At 41.8% G+C, this 22,968-nt stretch overlaps 2 protein-coding genes across 5 annotated transcripts in view; one reads left to right on the forward strand and one right to left on the reverse strand.

Annotated features, from left to right (window-relative positions):
• Positions 1–4,871, forward strand: part of LOC142492929 (uncharacterized) — a 19,428-nt gene extending 14,557 nt beyond the window's left edge. For all 4 annotated transcript variants that reach the window (XM_075596180.1, XM_075596181.1, XM_075596183.1 and 1 more), the window contains exon 8: positions 580–4,871. The gene's annotated coding sequence lies outside the window, so the exon portion shown is untranslated. The remainder of the gene's footprint in view (positions 1–579) is intronic.
• PEX13 (peroxisomal biogenesis factor 13) lies at positions 4,081–22,379 on the reverse strand. The gene is made up of 4 exons (XM_075596178.1): positions 22,234–22,379; positions 13,101–13,792; positions 11,035–11,160; positions 4,081–7,772 (listed from the first exon to the last, which is right to left on the reverse strand). Exons 1-4 carry the CDS (start codon positions 22,329–22,331, stop codon positions 7,477–7,479), a joined length of 1,212 nt encoding a protein of 403 aa, XP_075452293.1. The 5' UTR covers positions 22,332–22,379; the 3' UTR covers positions 4,081–7,476.
• Positions 22,380–22,968: the final 589 nt, after the last annotated feature.

Below are 22,968 nucleotides of genomic sequence, written 5' to 3' on the forward strand. Positions count from 1 at the left end.
AAATATACGATAATAATAATACCCCAAGAGATCAGGTGGTCCCGATCCGGAAGACCGCGGCACCCCAGTCTTCTGGCACCCAAAGTGTTAAAGCAGCAACCTCATTAATATGAACAGCACTACTCCTAGCTTTGGGGATCCCCCAGTCCCTGAGATATTTACCATTTTAGGTGCCGGTAAAATGAAAGTAAAATTAAAGATGGCCACTGGGGTAGTCCAATAAAGCAGCCACTGTGTCATCACTCCTAGGAGTGAGGCCTGGATGGCAGCCATATTGATTTCCCAAAAGGTAAATATCATTGGAACCGGGAGGACCCCATGGTAGAAGGGTTTTGTGCTTCAAGTTTCTTATACTTTTTGCAGGTAATGTTTGTAATGTATGACAATTTTGTTTATATTTAGTACATTTAGACGTTATGTCTATTAGACATATACATACACGTGGAAATGTATCTTACACATTTCTTTATAGCACCAATAAGCATTTGCCTAAATCGCTAAAATCAAAACTCACCTAGGTTTGTTTCTTAAAAAAATTATGTACAAACAATGTAATGGTGCGTCATCTTCTTTTAAAAGGTAAATTTACAGCCCTTGCTTGTGAACAAGGACAGCAGGAATATTAAGGAAAGGATGCAGGCTCCATTACCTTACACTGAAGACAAGATTGCCCTTTCTCACGCCTGGATTGTGTCATTGTCATTTGATACTTGACCATGAAATAGATATATCTGCAGTATGATCGTCATCTAAGCCACTCCGGTTTTTGTTGTCACCACCATGTTCACTGTTAGATATATATATTTATATATATATATCTCACTTCCCTGATGATGAAGATCCCGTTGTAAGGGAGCAAAACACTTACTTTTTGATTCCACACTACGCAATGTTTGGCCTCTTTATTTACGCTAGACCATGGTTTGGGTAATGTATGTTTAGTAATGTATGTTTATATCTCTATTATGAAGTGTGCACTTGCCCAATACATGCTAGATCATTTCACAGGTGTGCCTAGTGCTTTTTTGCTTGATTTATATATGCTTCAATATATAAACTTACTAATTAATTTAAAATATTTTCTTTTTATTACCGGCCTTTTTGTTTTTGTTACACTTTAATGTAAATGTTAAATACCAGTCTGGATTGTATAGTAAATGTTGATATTGCTTATTGCTGGACAAATGCTAGATTGAGAGAAAGATGCCTTCCATTGTTTGGTGGGGGGAGGGAAGGATGGATAATTCTTGTGTAGGTTACAAAGCAAATAAATATAATTTTGCCATTTTTATTCCTTACATTGGCCCCTATTCAATATGATGTTAAGCAGTCTACGCTTTGTCAAGGAACAAGGGTGACAAGTGGTGTGTATGTATGGTGCTATGCAAGGCTCTGTGAATTGCGGCTTCACAAAGCAGAGCAGTGATTGACAATTCTGCCTCCGATGCGGTCCATGGTATGGTCCATTGATTGCGGTAATACAGCAAGCCATATGTAAATGAAACCATTATTTTATTGTAGAAATACAATTATTTAAAAGGTGCAATCCCCTCAAACTCAAGACGAGGTGGTACTCAGAGGCTTTAAATTAACACTGATCACTGTGGCCTGTCCTACTGGCTCTGCCCTGAAGCACACTTTGCCCCAGATTCACTAAAGGGTGCTAAGCTGAGCCTATATTGGTACACCTGATCCCTAATGTAGAGACACGGCAATATGCTTAAGCAACCCCAATTAATTTTTCAGTTTGCTTTGCACTTCATATTACTCTTATGTCTGGCTCTTCTATTAGCTCTAAACTAACCAGTTTCACAACAAACATTTTTCTATTCCGATGTTTGATACACATTGTTGCCAAGACATGTAGTTGTCACTTGTCACGTTGTTCCCCTTAGCTCTATTACCTTCTACAATAGATTTGGTTCCATGCCAGTAACGACACGCTCTGCCAACAGTCCCCACCACATTCACTGATTTTGTTTTTATTTCTTTCTTGGTGCCCATCACGTTGGGTTGTTTGGGTACTCGTCTCTCTTCCCGTCCCCCTTTTTGCTAGCCCATTTTTTTTACAAGCACCCTTTACTGGGTATATAAAGGTTTGTAGGTCTGTGAGTTTGTAATCTTGACCAAGATTCCCAAGGGTTTAAAACATTAATATGTAATGTGAAATAAACCTTCATATTTTTTTACTGCAAAGCCCCCGAGTGATGATCCTTTTCCTGAGTTCCCTGCGCGTCACTTGGAGCGGGTGAACCACTGCCCAGCACAGGGGGAATTTCCCATAAACATTAACGCTGTGGGGGCTTCTGCTTCTAAAAAGGACTCCCACTGCATTAAACGTACCAGGCCACTATCAATCTGGAAGGGATGCGAAGAGAGAAGCGGTCCCTCTATCTCCCCGCACAGCTCCTACAGCCGATCTCATTATTTTTATGATAATATAGGATTGTAGCAGGGGGTCTCCTCAGCTGAACCGCATTCATTTCAGACTGGTGCAACCAGGTAGGATTAACACTGCGTGAGTCCCATTCAGAAGCAGGGAACCCCGCTGTGTACTCGGTTTTGGGCGTGGGGATGCCATGATCGGGCTGCGGTCAGGCTCCGTTCAGCTGCAGTTTCCTTGCGCCCAAAATGAACTTAAATAAAACTGCATCTATATCTATATCTAAAATATAATAGAGAGAGACTTACACGTATGCAGCCACTAGACTTCAGTTCCTGACTGACGGAGATACCACGGATGACGGGTGTTCTTGTTCAATGCGCATGTCCTACCTCAATGCTGTGAGTGAACTGAGTTTAGCCTGTGATTAATAAAGCCTTAACTATTTACACTATGGAGCCCATGCTGTCCCTCTTTGTCTTGTAGAAGAATTGTGGAAGGTGGCTGTTTCCTGTGGATAGCTGCTCGGGTGTTCCAGTGTTATTATTTGTTTAAGATTTTATTTCATTTATTCTTTTGGCTTTCCCTTCCTTGTGTTTTTTTCCTTTTGTTTCCCTATTCCCATTCCTGCTCCTCTTTCCTTGTCTTATACGTTATTTGTTTGTGTGTCTGTTTTGTCTTGCAATTGCTCTGTATTTAGGTCACTAGCCACTGCATCTGTGTATCTAGTTAGTTAACATTAACCTCTTCAATACTTATCATATTGGTGCTGTGATTGTGTATATATATATATATATATATATATATATATATATATATATATATATATGTATATATGTACGTACATACGTGTGTATGTACAGCTTTTGATCATCCACAGCAGTCCTGTATCAAACAAGATTTTGTTGTCCTCCTGTTTATGTAAAAGAATCAATGCTATTTTAAAGTAAAAAGTCATAACTGCTAGCTTACTTTCGGTTTGGTAAACAAGGAATGTATCAGACCATAAGATATATATTCAGAAGGAAGAAAGAATTGCATCTTTAATGATGTAATTGTAGAATGATAAATGGGTTGTGCTTCACATTCTTTGAACTATATAACAATCCTTTGGGTGCCCCTGTGAGAATAGCATAGGGACTGGTACCCACATGGCCCTTGTGCATACCCAGTACATCATCCAGTTATAGAGGGATGGCAGCTGATCAAGCCTGGAAAGGACTCGAAGCTAAGAGGAGGAATTTGTCTGTTTCTGGCGTTGGGGTGGAGTCCAGACCTGTGATCACTACACAAACAATTGGAGCATCTCAGAACCAGAGTATGTGTCTGCTTACACCCAACATAAACATTTGATCACAAATTGTATTGGGATGAAGCGTGCCAGACTTGGCGAGAGTCAACGTTAATATTTCCAGTTCTTATTTGTGGGAAGTTTTTTTTTTTTTTTTATGAATGTCATGAAAACCACTTGTCTGTACAAAACTTATAACAATTTCAAGAAAAGTGTGAGTTTCAGTATATTCTATGCAAGATGACCGTTTTCTTCAGATAACCAAATTTTTTTTGTATGCGCAGTAGTTTTTATCTTGACTTTGTAGGTGGTAAAGATTATGCGTATTGCATATTGAAATTGCTTTGATGTATTGAATCAGAAACATCTGGCACCAAAACAACATGAACAAAGCTGTAAGCAAAAAAAAAAAAAAATGACTAAACTTTAATGTTTATTGCATACAACCAATTATTGCTTTTACTAAAATAGAACATTTTTAGATCATCAGAAATATCTTTTTACAGATTTTAGATATGCATACATGGTATTTACAGTGGCTGAGTCATATTATCCGCTGAGATCACATTCGAGTCTTATAAAATTATAACATCAACATAATGCATGCGATAATGTTGCAAAGTACAGTACCTAGGTAAATACAGCAGAAAGTGTTAACCTGTTCATGAAGGTATTTACATTATGGTACTTATTCAATATGTTGTGAAGCAGGTGGATATCCACTCCGATCTTAAAACTGAACAATTAAATAAAAAATTACTTTCAAATATGATTCAAATGTACTCAACTGGTGGAGTTGATTCTAAATGTTTCTTTTGAAATAATGCTTTTCCATGCGAGGGTCACAACAATACAGGGAAAAAAAGTAAATATGTTAACTACACAATGGTTGGTTAAAGCAACACTGCAGGTTCCATTTTGTTTTTTATTTTAGGATTGAACCAGGGGCGTCTCTGGAGCTGAACTACATTAACTTCAGCTTCGGGGACCCCGTTTCGAGAGACAGTTACCTCTGTATGGATTGCTGGTATCTCCATGTTTAAAAGACCCTCGTCACTTGGACCAATAGGAAGCCGCAAAGGATGACGTCACAGCTTCCTATTGGCCCATGGGACATTTAAGCTGCCATTATGTAAGGCCCAACAAACCCCATCGGAGCAAGTATCTGTAGAGATACTGGCACCCCTACGAAGGTATCTCCGGAAACCGGGTTTCCCCAGAAATTGACATAGTTCAGCTCTGTAGAACCTCTAGTTCAATTTTATAACCAAAAAAAACGAGTTTAATAAATTAGAACACCGGAGAGTGTTTTGCAATATATATATATTGCCATCAGGGTATCATTTAAAATGTTATGAGCAACTAAAGTTGTTTTATCTAAAAGAAATAGTTATGAAAAAAAAACACAAGATTCCAAAACAATCAGTAGGTCTAAATATTGAGGCCATTGCAAGTACCTTATTTACCAATTGGTGTTAGATATGCAATTAAATAAGGTGCAATTCCTCATGTGAAGCTTCACTATCTACAAATAATCTCTTTTTTTGCATGCCCCCAAAAGATCAAATTAAATATGTACTGTCAAACAAATGTGGCAAAATTATTTCCAATTACATTATCGTCAAGGAACAACCTATTTGATAAACTAAACAACTCCAGTCATCACAAAATAAGGTTGTTTAATGCAATATTTGTCACAAAATGCATTAAAATAATTTAACAGTTAGTTACAGATGCTGAAAATGTTCAAATCTGATTTTAGTTAGGACAGTATATTTTTTTTAATGCAAATACATATAAAGAATCTTTCAGATATGTCTCCCATTAACCATCTATGACATTTCAAGTGTATTCAAACATTGAGAAAAAAAACACACATCACATTTATTTTATAACTACAAGTACAGGCTTCTTAAGATGGAAGCCTAATTTTCCAATACAGGGCCCTGTAATACTTGTAGATACATATAAAAACACACTTCTGTTATAATCATCGTAACCACAAAGGCTATAATCTTTAATGCATGTATACGCCTAACCAACATCCAGAACTATGTCTAATATTGTATGAGAGAGTTCAAAAACGAAATGTCAGCTTCCTAAGCATTAGGTCGTTCATATGAGTGATTAATGGCATCAAGGTTTCTAATGCTGCCTTGCTTGCTGAAATATATCTTCTTGTTAAAAATACAATATATTGTATTTCTACATTGACGCAGTGGCCTGCAAACTCTTTTCCGCAATAAAGATGTCAAAATGCCTTCATAGAAGGGTGGCATTTTACCATTTTAAAATTGAGACGTGCATGCTGAAAAATATTCTTCACACTGAAAATGAACATGCACATATACAGAGTACCCTACATAATAAAGTAAGACTGGTAATTGCTCCTTTATTGGAATTGGCTAGGCGGGTTGCAACTGTTAGAACCACTGGACATCAAACATAATGGGTGCCCATCTTCGAGGCTTACACCATCTGACAATAAAATGTATAAATTGCCTTTCCTTTGTCTTTATGAAATGATCCAGCAGTATTGATGTGTAACATTAAAGTATTAATCGGTCAATGTGAGTTACTTAGCGCTGCAGATCACGCTCCTATTTTGTGAGAAAGAAGGCTGGGCCGTGTTGGTCCTTTCTTCCCTGTAGTAAACGTAACGAGAGGGAGAAGGAGCCGGTAGCATGATACTTTTTATTACAGCAAGAGATGGTTGATAAGCTACAAGCTTTCAACCCACACAGGATTCTTCATCAGGTGAGGGAACAGTACAGAAATAGAGAGATGGCATCTAGTAACGCGTGTGGCGGGGGCACCGCCATGACATCACGCGGCTGGTTCGCCCTCATTGGCTGAACCGCTGCCAAGGCTCGGCCGCCGCGCCCAAAGACAAGAATCTTGTATTTTGGCCAAGGCGGTCGCGCATTACGGCTTGTGCGCGCACACATAGCCCTATATGGGGCAGGCCCCAGTCGGCATATGTGAAATGTGTGCCGTGCGGACAACGTAGCGGCCACTGGGGACCTGGCCTTACTCGTGTTTCTTGTCTATCGCTATAACAACAATATATCAATATATTATGACTCCTCTGTTAATTTTTACACTTGCCAGTCAGCATCCACCCGTTCATAATAGCTCACATCGTCTCCATATCAATTGTAACTCGATACTATCCCTCTACAATAGTGTATGTGTACAAGATAAAATACTGTACAGTATAATAACAGGCACTCACCCAAAAGGAGGTTTATTATAATCCACTCAACACATCGTCTCGCTGCCTTAAGAAAGGCTCCACAGCGTGCGGAAACATTGATGTGTGGATCACACACACACAATATTTCTGGACTTCTGCCATACCAGATGAAAAACCCTATCTGGTTTGGAAGCTTGTAACTTGTCAACTAACTCTTGGTCAAACAAAACAGTATCCTACTACCCACTCCTCCCTCCTTTGGATAGGTATAGGCCCCGAACTAGCACATAGAAAAAGCAGTTTGTACTGAAAGTGTTTTGTGCCTGTTTCTACATTTGCAAAGCCATTGAACACACTCAAACTCATGAAACCGCCTCCAAAAAGTGGCAGAGAAAATGTTACATGAATCAACAATTGCAAGTCCACACTATGTTGCTCAATGGGATTGCAACATTGAAGTGGTTGTATGTGGTTACTGTCACCAACCCATTGTGTAGCAGTATGTTTAGTATTAGCAGGTAGATGGGGGAGCTCTTAACCCTTCACTGCCAGGGAGGCCCGCAGTGCATTGCAGTGTGTTTCAGGCTCCCCTGGCTGTGAAGCTCATTAAAGATCAAACACTTCTCCGCAGGTTGTGCTTGTGTTAACATCGCATGATGCCTTGTTTGTTTCCACAAAAACCGACTCAAAGGCAGCTTCCTGCTCCTCCAGCGTGGAGACGGGCGTGGCTTCCTGCACGAACGAGGTAGTCGGGAAAACCTGCTGCTCCTGCCTTTTTTCCAGATCTGCCGTTTTCCTCCCTCTCCTCTTCCCAAGGATTTTGACGTAGTTGGCTGGCACACATCCCGTCGTTTGCCCATCCAGGCTTCCCAATAGCCAACCCCGTATTTTGGGTTGTTGCTCTGAAAGCAGAACAAAAAAAACCACATAATTGACGTATTTACTATGAAGTTTTAAAGCAGCAATGCCTCCTAACTGTCATTATTATTTTTTTAATCTGAACACGGGATCCACTTGTTCCTGAAATATTAACCTTTTCAGTACCGGAGGTCCGGCAGCACCAGACTGCCACAAGACCTCTGACATTTGCAGTCATCTGATCACTTCAGCAGCTCTGTTGGTACCAGGTACATCATTAGGACATTGAAAAGGTTCCACTTTCATATCTCCTGTACCAGAATACTTGCCTAGAAAAACAACATGGATGCCAGGGTCAGCCAATAGGAGCGTTTCACTATTATAGATCTAATGCCACTCAGAGCTTAGTTCCAAACATCAGATGGATACCTGTTAAGAGGCAGTTTAACTTGTAACAGAAATGTGTTTTCACCTGCCATGGGACAACTTTACCAGGCGTATAAAGCACAGGGAGTGGGCAGAGTATAGGTATACATTTCTTACCTTTATCTTTCTCGGAGTCCTTCCATGACACACAAAGGACTTTATGTTCTCTCCTACTGCATTGTAGGACCACCTTGGCAAAGAAATTAAAAAGGCTCCTCCCACCTGAGATCCTCAGTCATACGTTTAACCAAGCTGCAAAGATTTTCCTCAAACTATTACATAATAGAGCACAAATACCATCTTCAAAAAAATAACTCTTCGGGTGTCATGGAAGGATTCAGAGAAAGATAAATAACTGTAAGAAATGTATCTCTCTCTCTATTGTCCCCCTTGAAAGTACACAGGATGGGGATCTACCAAAGCCGCCCAGAATATAAGGGTGGGAAGAGCCTGGAATGATGGCTTGCAAAACCTTTCTTCCAAATCCAGCCTCCTCAGATGGGACATCTAACTTATATCTAATGAATGTTTCTGTGAAGACAATGTAACAGCCTTACATAGGTCTTCTAATGAGCCATGGGTCTTATTGGCCCATGAAGTAGCAATGGCCCTAGTAGAATGGGCCTCCATTACTAATGGACAATCCAGGTTACTACGCTTACAGGCCTCTTGGATACATAGCTTGATCCATCTAGCGATAAAAAAAGAGATAGAGGCAAGACAGCCTCTTCTGTTACTGGAGAACAGTACAAATAATCGATCTGAACTCCTATAAATCTGAGAATTAGCAACGTAATGAATTTAGGTTCTAACCACATCTCCGCAATGCAAATGCTCCCATTTTCTACATCTGGGATTTGGACAGAATGAAGGGACAACTATATTGAAACTACCTTAAGGTAGAATTGAGGCACTGGTAGCATAACTATTTTATCCTGGTGAAACCTAAAATAAGGCCTGCCATTACCCAATTCTTCTGGCTGAAGTAATAGCTCTAAGGAATACTGCTTTGAGGGCAAGCCATGTATCAGAAAGTTGAAGTAATGGTTTGAAAGAGCATAAGATAATGATTCCAAAACAATGTTTAGGTCCCATGCAGGCACAAGGGGCAGAAGTCGAGGTCTGAGTTTTTTTGGCTGCTTTGAGGAAAGAAGAAAAAAATATGTACTCGTCATTAGCCAAAGAGATATTAAGGAACACCCCCAAGTCTGTAACTTGGACTTTAAGAGAATTAAAGCAGAAATGTGTGAAAGATTCTATGTTTTTTTATTTAAATAAATCAGTTCTGTAGTACAGTATTAGATAATACTATATTTTCGTCAGTTTTTTTTTTTTTTTTAACTCCCCATGCCCATGCCATTTTAAATAAAAAATGTTAATGTACTGATCATCGTTTGGTTGCTACAGAAACCATTTAGAAAGTCCTGTCTGCTTCCCCTATTGTAACTGGTACACACACACACACACACACACACACACACACACACACACACACACACACACACACACACACACACACACACACACACACACACACACACACACACACACACACACACACACACCTTTTTGAGCTCTGCGCTTTAGCAACAAAGTATCACAAACAGATCTGTTGCTAGGTTACAAACAGCAGACAGTCTATTACTCTGAAAGCTGTAACAATAATGTGTAATATAATGTTGCATACTGTGCTGCAGCATTTCACTGACTGCAGCACAATAAAGAAGGCGGCTATTATGTTAAGCACACACTCAGGATTGTTACAGATTTATAACAGAAGCACCAAACGATTGCAAGCTTAGGGAAGAATGTAGAATGATACATTGTCACATGCTTTACATATACAAATAAAGGTGGGTGGGAATGTCATATTGTTGCTTTAAGGCTAAGTCGTGATTGGTTGTGGAAAGTGAGCGACCCAGTCAGGAAAAACACATGTGTTGCTTTAAGGCTAAGGCCTCGTTTACCCGCTTACAATTCTACTGTAATAAGATTCCCCCCTTTTGTTTATGTTAGTATATTTAGTAAACATTTCCCCCCCCCTTTATTGCAATTATAACATGCCTATGCTATTTTGTGTGTGGGCACGCTGGAGACACCCCAGTGAAGTATATATTAATATATTGTACCAAAAACAGGGCAATTGTAAAGTTGCAGATTTGCAACCTCTCTGCAAGCCACACCTGCCCTTGCGTAGTGCCCTGTAAGGCAGGGATTACTGTCCCTGCGCGGTCGCGTGAGAACAAGCGCGCCACCACGCGCACTCCTGCAGCCCAAGCGATTTGTGACCTTGGCTGCAGGAGATCGTAAACGCGTGGTGGGGGCGTAGCAGACGCATCACGAAGCTGGTTCGCCCTCATTGGCTGAAACAGTTCATGTGCGCTGACATCACGCGTCAGCCGCCTGAAAATATAAAATTTGTTGTATTTTCAAAACGTGGCCACATCGACGCGCCTGTCCGCCTGTAGGACTGGGCCTAATGGTTTGGAATGCAGCTCTTCTCTCCTAGAACGTAGGGTTATCCATACTGTACTAACTCTTATTATTAGTGCCACATTAACCTTTATGGATAGTCTTCTATTACATTCCTGTGTTCAACATCTCATTTCTGTTATTTTACTGATACTCATGTCATACAGAGTAATACAAAAAGCCCTGTATGTGCAACAGGTAAAATGTTCACTTTGTGTTTCATATTCCCAAAAAAGCCACAGAAAGAAAGAAAAAAGAGACAGTAGAATATGACCAGATTACATTGCTAAATACAGTGTAATGGGTATAATGAAATGTGTTCCTAAAAACGCACAGATACAGTAGTAACTATTTCAGTGCACAATGGCTAAACAAACACTAAAGATGGGGGATAAGAAAAACAATTACCTTTCGGAGCTAAATTAAGCAAATCTCCAGCACGGAAAGAAATTTCTTCTTCAGAAGCTGCAGTGAAGTCATATTCTGCTCTTCCCACCACATGGTCGTCTTCTCCATTAGCCCAGTTTGTGTTTTCTAAACACAGAATGGAATAAATTAAGTTATTTCAAATTGATGAGAAATCTGCTCAATGGATGCTGCTGCCCAGGTGTTACTGAGGCCATCCCAATGTGCGCTCACCATTTCTACCCCGCGCATAGCTTGCATTTTGCTTTTGTAAATGAACGAGTGACACATGCCCCAAAGGTCTTTAATAAAGTCCTTGCACTCAAACTAAACCTATCAATGCCTCCATTTGTTTTTCCCCCTCTCTGCCATCCAGCGTACACCAACAACAAGCCGGGGAGCCCGCTAATAAGATACTACACTTGTGAAAAGCAATTGGGATCAAAAGGTGAGTAGCACTGATGAGCAGATTATACTGTTTATTCAAGTAAAAGTAAATTAATGCCAATTAAACTGTGCACTACCCATGTGAACAACAAATAAGGAGGCGCCAAAAGACATCAGGACTTTTTTTTTTTTAAATTGGGGTGGTTTACAGATTACAAATCTGTAGAAATGTGTAAAAATCACTATACCCTGCAGAAAACTGAACTTTGTATGGTCTTAGTATTCATTATATTTAATTTTAGCAACCATAAAAAAAACAGCTAAACTTACAATGTGCTAGAAATCTGCAGATTGTTATTTACATAATTTGTTCAGTTACAACATGCCCGACTAGAACAGGTGTGAAACATTACAACTGCAAAGGATTCTGGGTTCAGCCATGGAAGCAGGCACACAAAGGAGGTCACTTTTAGCTTTAAGTGTCTCCCCACCTTTGAAAGTTTTTTTTCTAAAGCCTGGATATCCAATCCAACCAATTTGTCCATTATATCCTATCGTGCAACAGTCCAGGTGGTCTGAAAACGTATTTGCTTCTCCCCATGCCCAGCAATATCTTCTATATTCCTCTGAATACTGAATCAGAAGTCACAGCTCTGAATCACAAGTGACCATTATAATGTGTTTGTATGAGGTCAGAAAGGCAAGAAGCAAAATCATGATAAAAGCAACACAAAATGTTTAGCTATGGGGCCAAGTGGTTCTTATCTGCTATGTTTCTATGTCAATGACAGGAAAATAAGGAACAGGACCAGCTGCTGCTGTAAGAACCCTTCCAGTGCTGGAATTCCCATGAATGGGCTATTAGGTGGCGTACGGGAAAAGAATGCTTAGTAAATAGAGCGATTAAGGACCAACAAACGTTTTGGGAAATACAGTACTAGGTTTGTGTCTTGAAACATGCACTTCCTGCTCTCCCAGCGGGGGGGAAAAGCACGCCAAAATAATGTATAAAAAGTATTTTTTTCCTTTACAAACCATAAAGTAAGCATTTAAATTCCACAAACCTCATCATGATTACTGGCTCAATTGGTTTGGTGTGTAGGACTGAAAGTCTCACTGATCTTGTACAAATCTAGAGGTCCTGTTACTAAACCGGTGCAAAAACCTATATCGGAGTGATAATGGAAACTAATCTTGTTAGTTTTGCAGTTGAGACTTTGGTACATAGCTTCTCTAGGCCAACAGCATTCTCACCGATGGACCAAATGGGAAAACTTTTCCATAATGGTTTTTGTAGCTTCTCAAACTTCTCCCTCAGCAGCATGTCATTAAATGCAAACATCTATGAGGAACTTTCTCGTTGTTCCATCAAAGAGCATCACAAGCCGCAAATAAATAACAAACAGCAATAGGAACGGACTAAGCCAAGATCTCCGATCAGTTGCTTAGCATGGATAATTCTAAAAGTTGCACACACAGTTGTCAAACTCACTCCATGTCATCATGAGATCGAGGTCTTGTCACCGTTTGCAGAAGCAAGATTAGGAGCATGGTGGCATGTAGCCGGTGACAATACTCCAAGAACATCTTCTTCAAAGACGGAAAAGAGCATCAACCGTAATGCACACAACCATTTCTATCCACCACATGTCTATGGATGGCTGACATTTGATGTGACTTACCGTTAACTTCTTCGTTGCACGTAGACAAAAGCTTCCAAATGAGGTAAGGGCCGCCAAGAATGACTGCAAAGAACAAGAAAATAGGCCACGACTTTGCAGAGTTGGTGACGTTATTCTCGGAGCCATTACGGACCACTGTCCCTGCACTCTCCATCCACAAGTCCTCGGTTTCAGAATTCTTCCGGAGACCCAGCAGTCTCTGCAGGCGCCTGTAAAGGAACCCGATTGTCCGGACTAGTGCAAAAGCTGAAAAGACGTTTGTGAAATGTACCTTCATTCTGGAAAAGTGGTTGGCTACATCAAGCACGGCCCTGAAGCTGTTATAAACGGCAGAGAAGGTGGCATCCATCATCATACTGACTGAGGAAAAAGCATGGACGATGCTTTCAATTGACTGGAAGGCACCCCTGCTGCTTTCCTCGGCTTGACGGACAAACCTACTGGGAGGCACGTCATCAGTCTGGAAACGGTTATACCCCATTCCACCGCCATAGCCATAAGGACTGTAGCTTCCATAAAGTGAACTGCCATATGAGCCAAACCCAGGGGAGAAGGAGCTATATGCTGGTCGGTAGGTGCCAATTCCATTGCTTCTAGTCTGTTGAGATGGTCTAGGTAGGACTGGAGGTGGCACCCTGCTAAGAGTTGGCTGTCCTGGTCTTGTCAGGATGTTAGTTCTCAAATCACTCGACCTATAAAAAGAGGAAAAGAAAATATAAGCAAGAAAGGTTTAGGACACTGGTAAAACTATTGAACAGGTGCTAATTTCTGAATGAGAATAGAAGAAAAGTTTTGGACTGTGGTTATCAAACCTCTCACATTTTATTGTATGCAAAATCAGGATTTTGACCCTATGGAGCCTCATAAGGGCGCAGTACTACAACTCCCAGAGGGGCAGGGAAGGAACTTCACATGACAAGCAGCAGTCTGGAACAGGCGCCAGGAGGGAGTTTTCCACCCTTGCCACGCAAATCGTCTCTGGGTTCCTCTGGTAAGGTATGCAAATTTCCATGCACATTGAATCTTCTGACATGGGATCAATTTTATATTATACCTAACTGTATTTATATTTTATATTATATTTAATTATCTACACTATTTTATACTGTGCTACATAATAGTGCAATAATACAATAATATAATAGTGTAGATAATTATATAGTACAAAATATAAATACAGTTAGGTATAATATAAAATTGATCCTATGTCAGAAGATTCAGGTGTGCATGGAAATTTGAATACCTTACCAGATGAACCGAGAGACGATTTGCCTGACCTCGAGCAGGGGTGGAAAAATCCTGACCACGCGCCTAAAAATTCACGCCTGGCCCCGGTTCCAGACTGCTGCTTGTCATGTGATGTCCCTTCCCTGCCCTTCTGGGAGTTGTAGTACTGCGCCTCTTCCAATAGTATAGTATTTACAGAGATAAACTACAAGTCCCAGAAACCCTTGAGTAAAATGCAATGACATCACCCAGGGAACAGTCAATCAGTACAGAGCTTTGGTAACCACACCCCATCCTCCCACAAATGCAGTGTTTCCACTTCCCAAGAAATTTCCCGACTCCAGGTAATTTGATCCCTCACTGGGAAATCGCGACACTGAAAACCTGTAAGTAAAACTCAACGCTTTAGGGCGGGGACGCAAGCCGGAGTCACTCCCTCACCAACACTTGCTCTGGAGAGCAGGTCTGAGCCCAGAGACATGGAGGGACTAGGAGAGGATGTCACAGCCCCTCTTCCTGTGATGTTTAGAGTGGTGGGGTCGCTGTTCTGAGCTGCCGGCCTCACTGTTGAGCTCTCAACACAACACATTGAGCACAAGATCACTCATTGCCACTTCCCCCTACTTGTCACTCCCTGCCCCCACCACTTGTCCCTCACAGGCCCCCTACTCCCTTTTGTCGTCCCACCCCCTTCTCCCCCTCTTCCTACCACTTGTACTCTGGTTATACTGTGCGTTAGTGTAGGTGTGAACAAACTTTTTATGCCGAGCCCCCCTTTTCATCCGTGTTATTTGTCAGGCGCCCCCCCCTCACCCCCACTTGATGGTATACAATATAAATGTGAACACAAATACGTTAAAAAAAATACTTCCAACTTTCAACATTTTAAAATAAACCAGTGTAGTAGTATAAGATAATACTGATTGCAAATTTTTTTCTCTCGCCCCTTCCTCCTCTAACCTCTCTCACCCCCTCAAAAATGCCTACCTGGCTTCGGTGGAGGAGGACCGTGGGAGAGGAGTAGGGCAGTGGCTGAGGATCATGGTGGCAGGAGAAGAGGACAGGGGGCGGCAGAGGACTTGGACGGTGGGAGCAAAGCAGGGCGGCAGAGGACGACGGCCGAGGAGAATCCGCATTGTAGCAGTGGCAGGCAACGGAAGTCAGTGAAGACTTTCGGTCGGACCGCCGGGGCGCACTCCTCCCCGGCCATCCTCCTCTGCCACCCTGCTCCGCTCTGGTGGTCCTCCGTCATCTTCTCCCGCTGCCGTCCTCCTCTGTCGCCGCGGTCCTCCCCGCCCCCCAGTTTGCACACTCCTGTGTTAGTGTATAGTGGCATCTGGTTATATACAGTATGCAGTATATACATGGACACCGAGTATAACCTGACTATACTAGACACGTAATATAACCAGACTGCATTGGTGCAATGTCAGGTTACCTCTGCGGCACGCGGTGCTGTGTGTGGTCCTAGCTAGTTCTGGTGGCGCATAATCCATCAACAAACCAAGATGTCCCACAGTCCTGGCAACACCCCTGGATATAGTTATTATATCACCTTGATGAGATGGGCACAAGCACTTCCACATCACTCACTTCTAGCCTGCCCACAGGGGAGACGCACAGACACACACACTGACTGCACACTACATATGTTTATTACCTGCAGAACAACAGAAAGAAAGCAGGAAATCACACTGTCTCTTGTCCTCCTACTGTAGAAGTTAAAACTGCTGTTAAATCTACTTTTCTACTCCTATTGAATACGTTTTTGAACCAGAAAATGTGATCTTGATGGGGGAGGGGGGGCTGGCAATAAACAGGCTTAACAAGCAAGTGAAAAGGAGCAACCAGCAAGGGAGATTAGCAAGATGGTATTTCAAATGTAGTCATCGGTAGTTTATTGAGCCAGTGTCTGCTGGCAAGTGCATTCTGTATCCAGCAGGCTCTTAGTGTTTGTAATCATATTGCTGAAATACTCTGAGTAGTCACAGCGGCTCATATTAGAACACAAAATACTACATTAGCAGTATCTGAAGCATTTAGCAGTGTATTAGAATTATAGTGCTCCTAAAATCACCAATTATAGTATCTTCTCAACTTTGTGTGCTTGTATCCTTACCCACAGAGCTCTTGGTACAAACAGCACTGACATAAACTATTTCTAGGAACCATGTACCCTTTCATGCTAAAGCCGCGCTTATAGTGCTGGCGACCGATGACGTCACTCAAAGTTGTAATTAGATTTTTAGCGACGTCGCTGGTGACAAGGCCAGTAACGTCACTAAGGCGGTGGGCTGCGCAATTTGGTTTAGAGTCACATGTGGCAACTCTCTCTCTCTAAAAAAAAAAAAATCAAATTTACCCGGCTTCAAAATATTTGGTCGCTCCGTCGCCCTTACAACAGAGTCAATGTATTTGTTTCGGAGCGACATCGCATCCCCAGGCACTATAAGCGCAGCTTAAGCCTGCGCTTATAGTGCCTTGAGACGGCGCTCCGAAACAAATACATTGACTGTCGCAAGCGCTGATAGTAAGCGCGACAAAATTTTGAAGCCGGGTAAATTTGATTTTTTAGAGACAGTCATCACATGTGACTGTCTCTAAACAATCAAATTGCGCATCCCGCCCCCTTAGTGACGCCACTGGCCTTGTCGCCAGCGACGTCGCTAAAAATCTAATTACAACTTTTGCTAGTGGTGACGTCATCGGTCGCGTCGCCAGCACTATAAGCGTGGCCTAATGCAGCAACAAATAATTACACTTTGACTGCTTTAAATCAAACGATAATATTTATTTCAGATTGGGCATTCCATGCTGGGTTCATCTATATTCTTTATCCAAACACATTGAGGTTAAACATTTGTCTCTCTGCAAGAAGTATCCTAGTGTAGTTAAACGCTCTTCTTGACTATCAAATCTCACTCAGCTGCCCTCGCAAGTGGGAGGTTGTGACCTTATATTGTGTATTGTGTTGCATCAGCTTGATTTTTAAGTGTTTTTGTACACACATCATTTAGTTTTTAATGAGTTAATGATAGTGAAGCTTTACACCACAGGTGTGCTCCCAGAGTGAACTCTTTTGGGTTAAAGCTCTTTTACCCTTGTTCTGCTGCAGGTTTTTCCTTTGGGTTCACAGTGCTGCACCCACCCTACCCATGTATCTGTGGGAACGTTTTGCTCTTCTAGGTTAATTAGCTTAAAGAGATTGAAGTGGCACCCCTCCCCCTTTGTTTATTTTCCCACACATTGCTGCAAGGTATGATCTGAAATGCTTTATTAGAATTCCCATTAAATACATTGTAAGGCTAAAATACAGCAGCTATTGTAAGTTTGCAGTCAGATCCCAGTGTTATATATACATATACTGTACATATACGTATTTACACACACCGAGATAAAGCAGATCTGAGATCTAAATCACATATAGAGGGTGTGTGCAAATTGCTCTGTCTACATGTAGATATAAATATATATTGGAATGTAATATTTACATATGACAATACCGTACAAAACCATGTTGGCTCCTTTCTTGATATATTAAACATACACAGATTTTACCTGGCATTAATTTACAGGGACTATTAATTGTGGCACAGGGTGAATTTACTATTAAATTATAAAAATAGGAAATAGACATACAGGAAAAATATATTGGACACACACACACACACACACACACACACACACACACACACACACACACACACACACACACACACACACACACACACACACACACACACGTATCTATGTCACTGCACTGTGTATCAGATGTATGTATGACTTTATATAGCAACATGTACATAGCGCTTCACAGCAGTAATGCACATAACATAATAATGTAACACAGAATGGGAATAAGTGCTCGAGACAAAAGTAACATTAGGAAAAGGAGTCCCTGCTCCCAAGAGCTTGCAATACACGGCTGCTGAAAGGGAGATGATGGGGGGTGAGGGGGGAGGGGGGATAACATTACAGCCAACCCCCTCTGCTTTTTCCCTTCAAATTCTGACTTCCAAAAATGCAGACTGGCTCGTAAGTTTTTTTAAAAATATATATTTTTGTCCACCCATAAATTATATAAGTGCTGTTTTATCAGGAGTAATCCATTGTGTTTACATTTGCACCGGTGTGAAAAAAAAACTTGATGTAATAAACACGTACATAACTATTTTTATATATGCAATAGTTCAGCAATATCAAAGGTCAAACAGGAAGCCGGATGCATCATAAATGTAGCATAAATTAGACTGCATCTAGGCAGGAAAATGGTTGAAGAAATAATTTACTCCCTCCCTTCCACACAGTCCTGTGGCACCTTGCGAAGTTCCTCCAACAGTTACCTAGTGACACATGTACCTATCCTGTAAAGATGTACACAACCAGGCTCCCACTCCAACGCCCAGAAGAAGACCGCCGTCAAAACGCGTTGGAGTGGGAGCCTGGTTGGAGGACCCCTCTCTTCTGCTTTAAAACTGCGTATCACACCTACCGCCTACACTTAACGGTGATGTATTATGGACTTCGTTTTAAACCTGGACTGACCATTTTGAGCTATCACTCATACGTTGCAACAGGATTTAATTTGTCTGAACATTGACTCTTTACTATCAGTAATTATGATCTGCTCTTAGCACCTTCAGTCTATTAATACCGTTTTTCCTGTGTGCTTGCAGCATATTACATCTGTGTATGTTTTGCCCCCTTTCCCCTGCATGTTTGAGTTTCAATTGTCATTACGTTAGCTCACATTTACTTTGCTCATTATCATTAAGGGGAGGCATTTTGAACTACAGACTTTATACTTTTTCTGTGTTCATTTTTAGGTCATGGCCATCATTCTATGGTACATCCCAGTGTTTCTAACTTGGTCCCTTGAGGAGTTTTATTTTTTCTCCCCTGTTTTTATGTATTCAATAAAAGTGTTATTTTTTTGGTACACCCCTGTGCTCCCTTAGGGAATCTTTTTTTGTTGTTCTTATACTATTCCTATCCCTGGAGCACCGCTGGCTACTATTACATTATAGTATATATGCTAGCTTTTGGGTACCATACTATATTGGCGTGCATGCATTATATATATATATATATATATATATATATATATATATATATATATATATATATACACACATACACACACACACACACACTGCTTGTACTATTATCTTTATCCCTTTGGTAGCTCTCACTCATGCGCTAGGGAGGTACTGATACTGTACGTGTTAGGCCGCGCGTATAGTGCCATCAATGGCGATGTCGACACAACGGGTGACGGCACCCGTCACCACAGGCAAAAGTTATATTTCGCTGGGCGGCGGCGGCGCGGGTATACGGGCATTTGATTGGTTCAAGGGCCGTCACATGAGGCGACAGCCCTTGAAAAATCAAATTTTGCCGGCTACCAATTTTCACGACGGCGACGTCACATTCGCGCTTACTATAAGCCCACGCAGCGGCGGCAATGCATTTGTTTTCGGGCGACGTCACGTCGCCGCCACTATAGGCGCGGCCTTACTGTTACCTTAAGTGGCCATCTTCCGAGTAGCGTCCGTACATCTTTGAATTCTTTGGGCCCCATCTTAGGTTACCCTTACTATCCTGTACTGTGGGATCCCGGAGTAATGCCCTGCGTACCTCATCTGTAGCATTCTGGTGCTGAGATAACAGGGAATCTTTACTAAGCAGTGAACTACGCTTCGTTACCTCGGGATCAATATCCCGGTACTTTATAGTGGGCTTCTCATAAAGGCACAACGGGGGCCTCTCAGCAAAGCCGCTCTGATTAAGGCCACGTCCATGCTTATCGCTACAGTGCGTACAAATGTTCGTGCCTCAATGAGGACGGCCATAGAGTGCGCGTGCACGGGGCAACGGCGCGGCTGATTTTTCACACAACAAAATGAATCGATTTTGTCACGCGACGGCCGGGTCACGTGAGCGGTTCAGCCAATGAAGGCAAACCAGCTCTGCGACGTCATGACCAAGCCTCAGCCACAAATTGCCTTTGCTGCAGGCACAAGCGACGCCACACGCGTCTAGAATGGCCTCAGCCTATGTCCTAGAGCTACTGCCAGGGTAAACTAACAATGGGATTATTTTTGTTTTCTCTCATCTTCTATGTTTGTGAGTCTACAGCGGTCTACTTTACACCACTGCCTGTTATCTCTGGAATCTTGTAAGTAGGATTCCGGTTTTTACACACCGGATCCTAGTCCTGCTCTGTTAGTTCTCTGAATTTTTAGTATATTGAATAAAATCTCTGTTTATTAGTCAGCCTATCTGTCATTGTTGTAAGTGTATGTATGTTTATGTCTGTGTGTTATATGTTTTGTTCATAATGTGTCACGCTATGATTTCTCCCTTTATCTCCCTTGCATTATATTCCACGGTTGCTGCTGTGGAGCCTGCTGTCTAACGACTGGATCACCTTTTTATTGGACACTGCAGCACATCTTTGGACTCACTTAATATTTTCCATTTGGACACTGAGGCGCCGGTCTGTATTGTGTTTCTTTCTGTGCTTTTTCACTAACTGTGTTTGGGTTAGTTATTCCTGGCAGCCGTACCATATTTAGTTATTATTTGTATGACATTTCACATTGTGGTTTATTATCTTGCACCATATTGTCATTTATTGTATTTTTAGCGCTATATACACCATTTTTTCCTTTGAGTCTACAGCGGTGCTTTGTCTTTCACCTGGAACACCTACGGCAGCCCCTATAGGACACAGGCTTCCCCTATGGTATCGTGGCTACGGACCCTATCTAGAGGGGACACTTTCCCTGACTACAAAACAACAAACAGGGGCATAACTTTATACATTGTATATAAACTGTACATATTTACATCACCTCTGAGGCTCTCCCACCTGTTACTCCCAGGAACCCGAGTTCTAGACTCTTCTGTCCCACAATATATACTGTGGTGGTGATGTCACTGGTCACTATGCATACAGTGGGTTACTGTTCTGCCAAATCATCCTGTATCACATGGGGGGGGGAGAAGTTACCCTGCATGAGGGCACAGTTAACCTTTAAGGGCTGTCAACCCCTTAATCTCAGTAGTATCTTCCAGAGGACTACACCGGATAATAAAAGGGCATTGTTTGTCTTACGTAAACAACAAAGGTCCCACTGAACCTTACACTAGATGCCCGTGTCTGCTCTCCATTGTGTGCATAGTGTTGTTAATTTGGGAGCAGGCTTCCTTATTGGTGCTTATACCTATGCGGGAGCAGGCTGAGCATGTGACCTTAGCACTACTTTGCTGCATGGCGGTAGCAGCTTGTGTGTAAATACAAACCCCGTGCTTGTGATTTGCAGTGACACGTGTTTAATAACAGTCCAAATCAGCTGCTCGATCATGGAAATAACATGAGTGGCTATATTTCCTACCCCCTTTCTTAGTGCTGTCTGACACCATATACTCAACAACAACCGGAATTACCCAAGCCCTATGGACTTCCTGGGGGCCTACCCAAGCAATCCCAATCACCGACCTGTCAGCGCTCACTGGGCTGTAATTACTGGCTGCTTTTAGCATCAGCAGTTTCATAGACCACCATGGAGCCGCACTGATCAACACTACACATTCTCCATTAAAGTGTCACATTGTATTATAGAGTCCCCAAAGGAGTTTGGTCGTTGGACATCTCTGCATAGCACTCGCCCTCTATGTATAAAAATATGTGTGTGTGTGTGTTCATTTTTACACACAAATATACACACATATACACACACACACACACAAATAATTAGTAGGCATTGTCGTCAGACTCCGCAGCTACGGGTTGCTGCTTTTTGGACTTCAACCCCATTCAGTCAACGTGCCCCATAGCTGAGGGCCCACAGCTCCCAGAAGCCCCCTCCTGCCCCCCGGTGTCCCCCTCACTGACACTTACTGGTAGGAGGAGGCGGGGAGGCCGCCAAACACCCGCCGAGTCTCCCAGGGCTTGGGAGGAGGAGGCTGAGCCGCCATCCCGCTCCACTGCAGCTCCATACACAGGCAGCACTAGCCGAGCGCCGACACAGCAGAGGGATTGTGTTTTTTCCCCCTAAGAATATGTAAAAGTCCCAGTCAGGGAGATGTATTCCATCTTCCATAGACATACATTGTGAAGAGAGGGTTTTATCTAGGAGAAATAAGAAATACAATTATTGTATTCTTTGCTAAATATCAGGACATCTTCAAAAGGGCTGTTTGCTATTTGTATGATCCACTTGCTGATGCATCCCATTTGCTTATCAATAGCTTAAATTACAGCTCCATTATATTTATAGCTCAATAGCACATTTTATTACCCACTTGTTTAGCAATAGCACCATTTATTAACCCATCACTGCGATGTATGGCAGCGAGGAAGTTAATGTCCCTATAAAAAGGGAGACAAATTGAGCCTGAAATATCGGATTATCACAATGTATGATTTACACGTTTGGTAATAATAGCAGTAATTGTAAATAACAAAAGACGGGGTGCCCAATGCTACATCAAATTGACAAAACATATATATGGTAATGAGTACAAAGTTCAAATACTTCAATAAAAATAATAATAATTACTTGGTTATTTAGTTAAACCCTTTGGCCAAAGCGTTATAAGCCTGCATACCAAACGTCAAGGTATAGCCAATAAT

The sequence above is a fragment of the Ascaphus truei genome, chromosome 4 (assembly GCF_040206685.1).
Source record: "Ascaphus truei isolate aAscTru1 chromosome 4, aAscTru1.hap1, whole genome shotgun sequence".
Classification (NCBI taxonomy): Eukaryota; Metazoa; Chordata; class Amphibia; order Anura; family Ascaphidae; genus Ascaphus; species Ascaphus truei.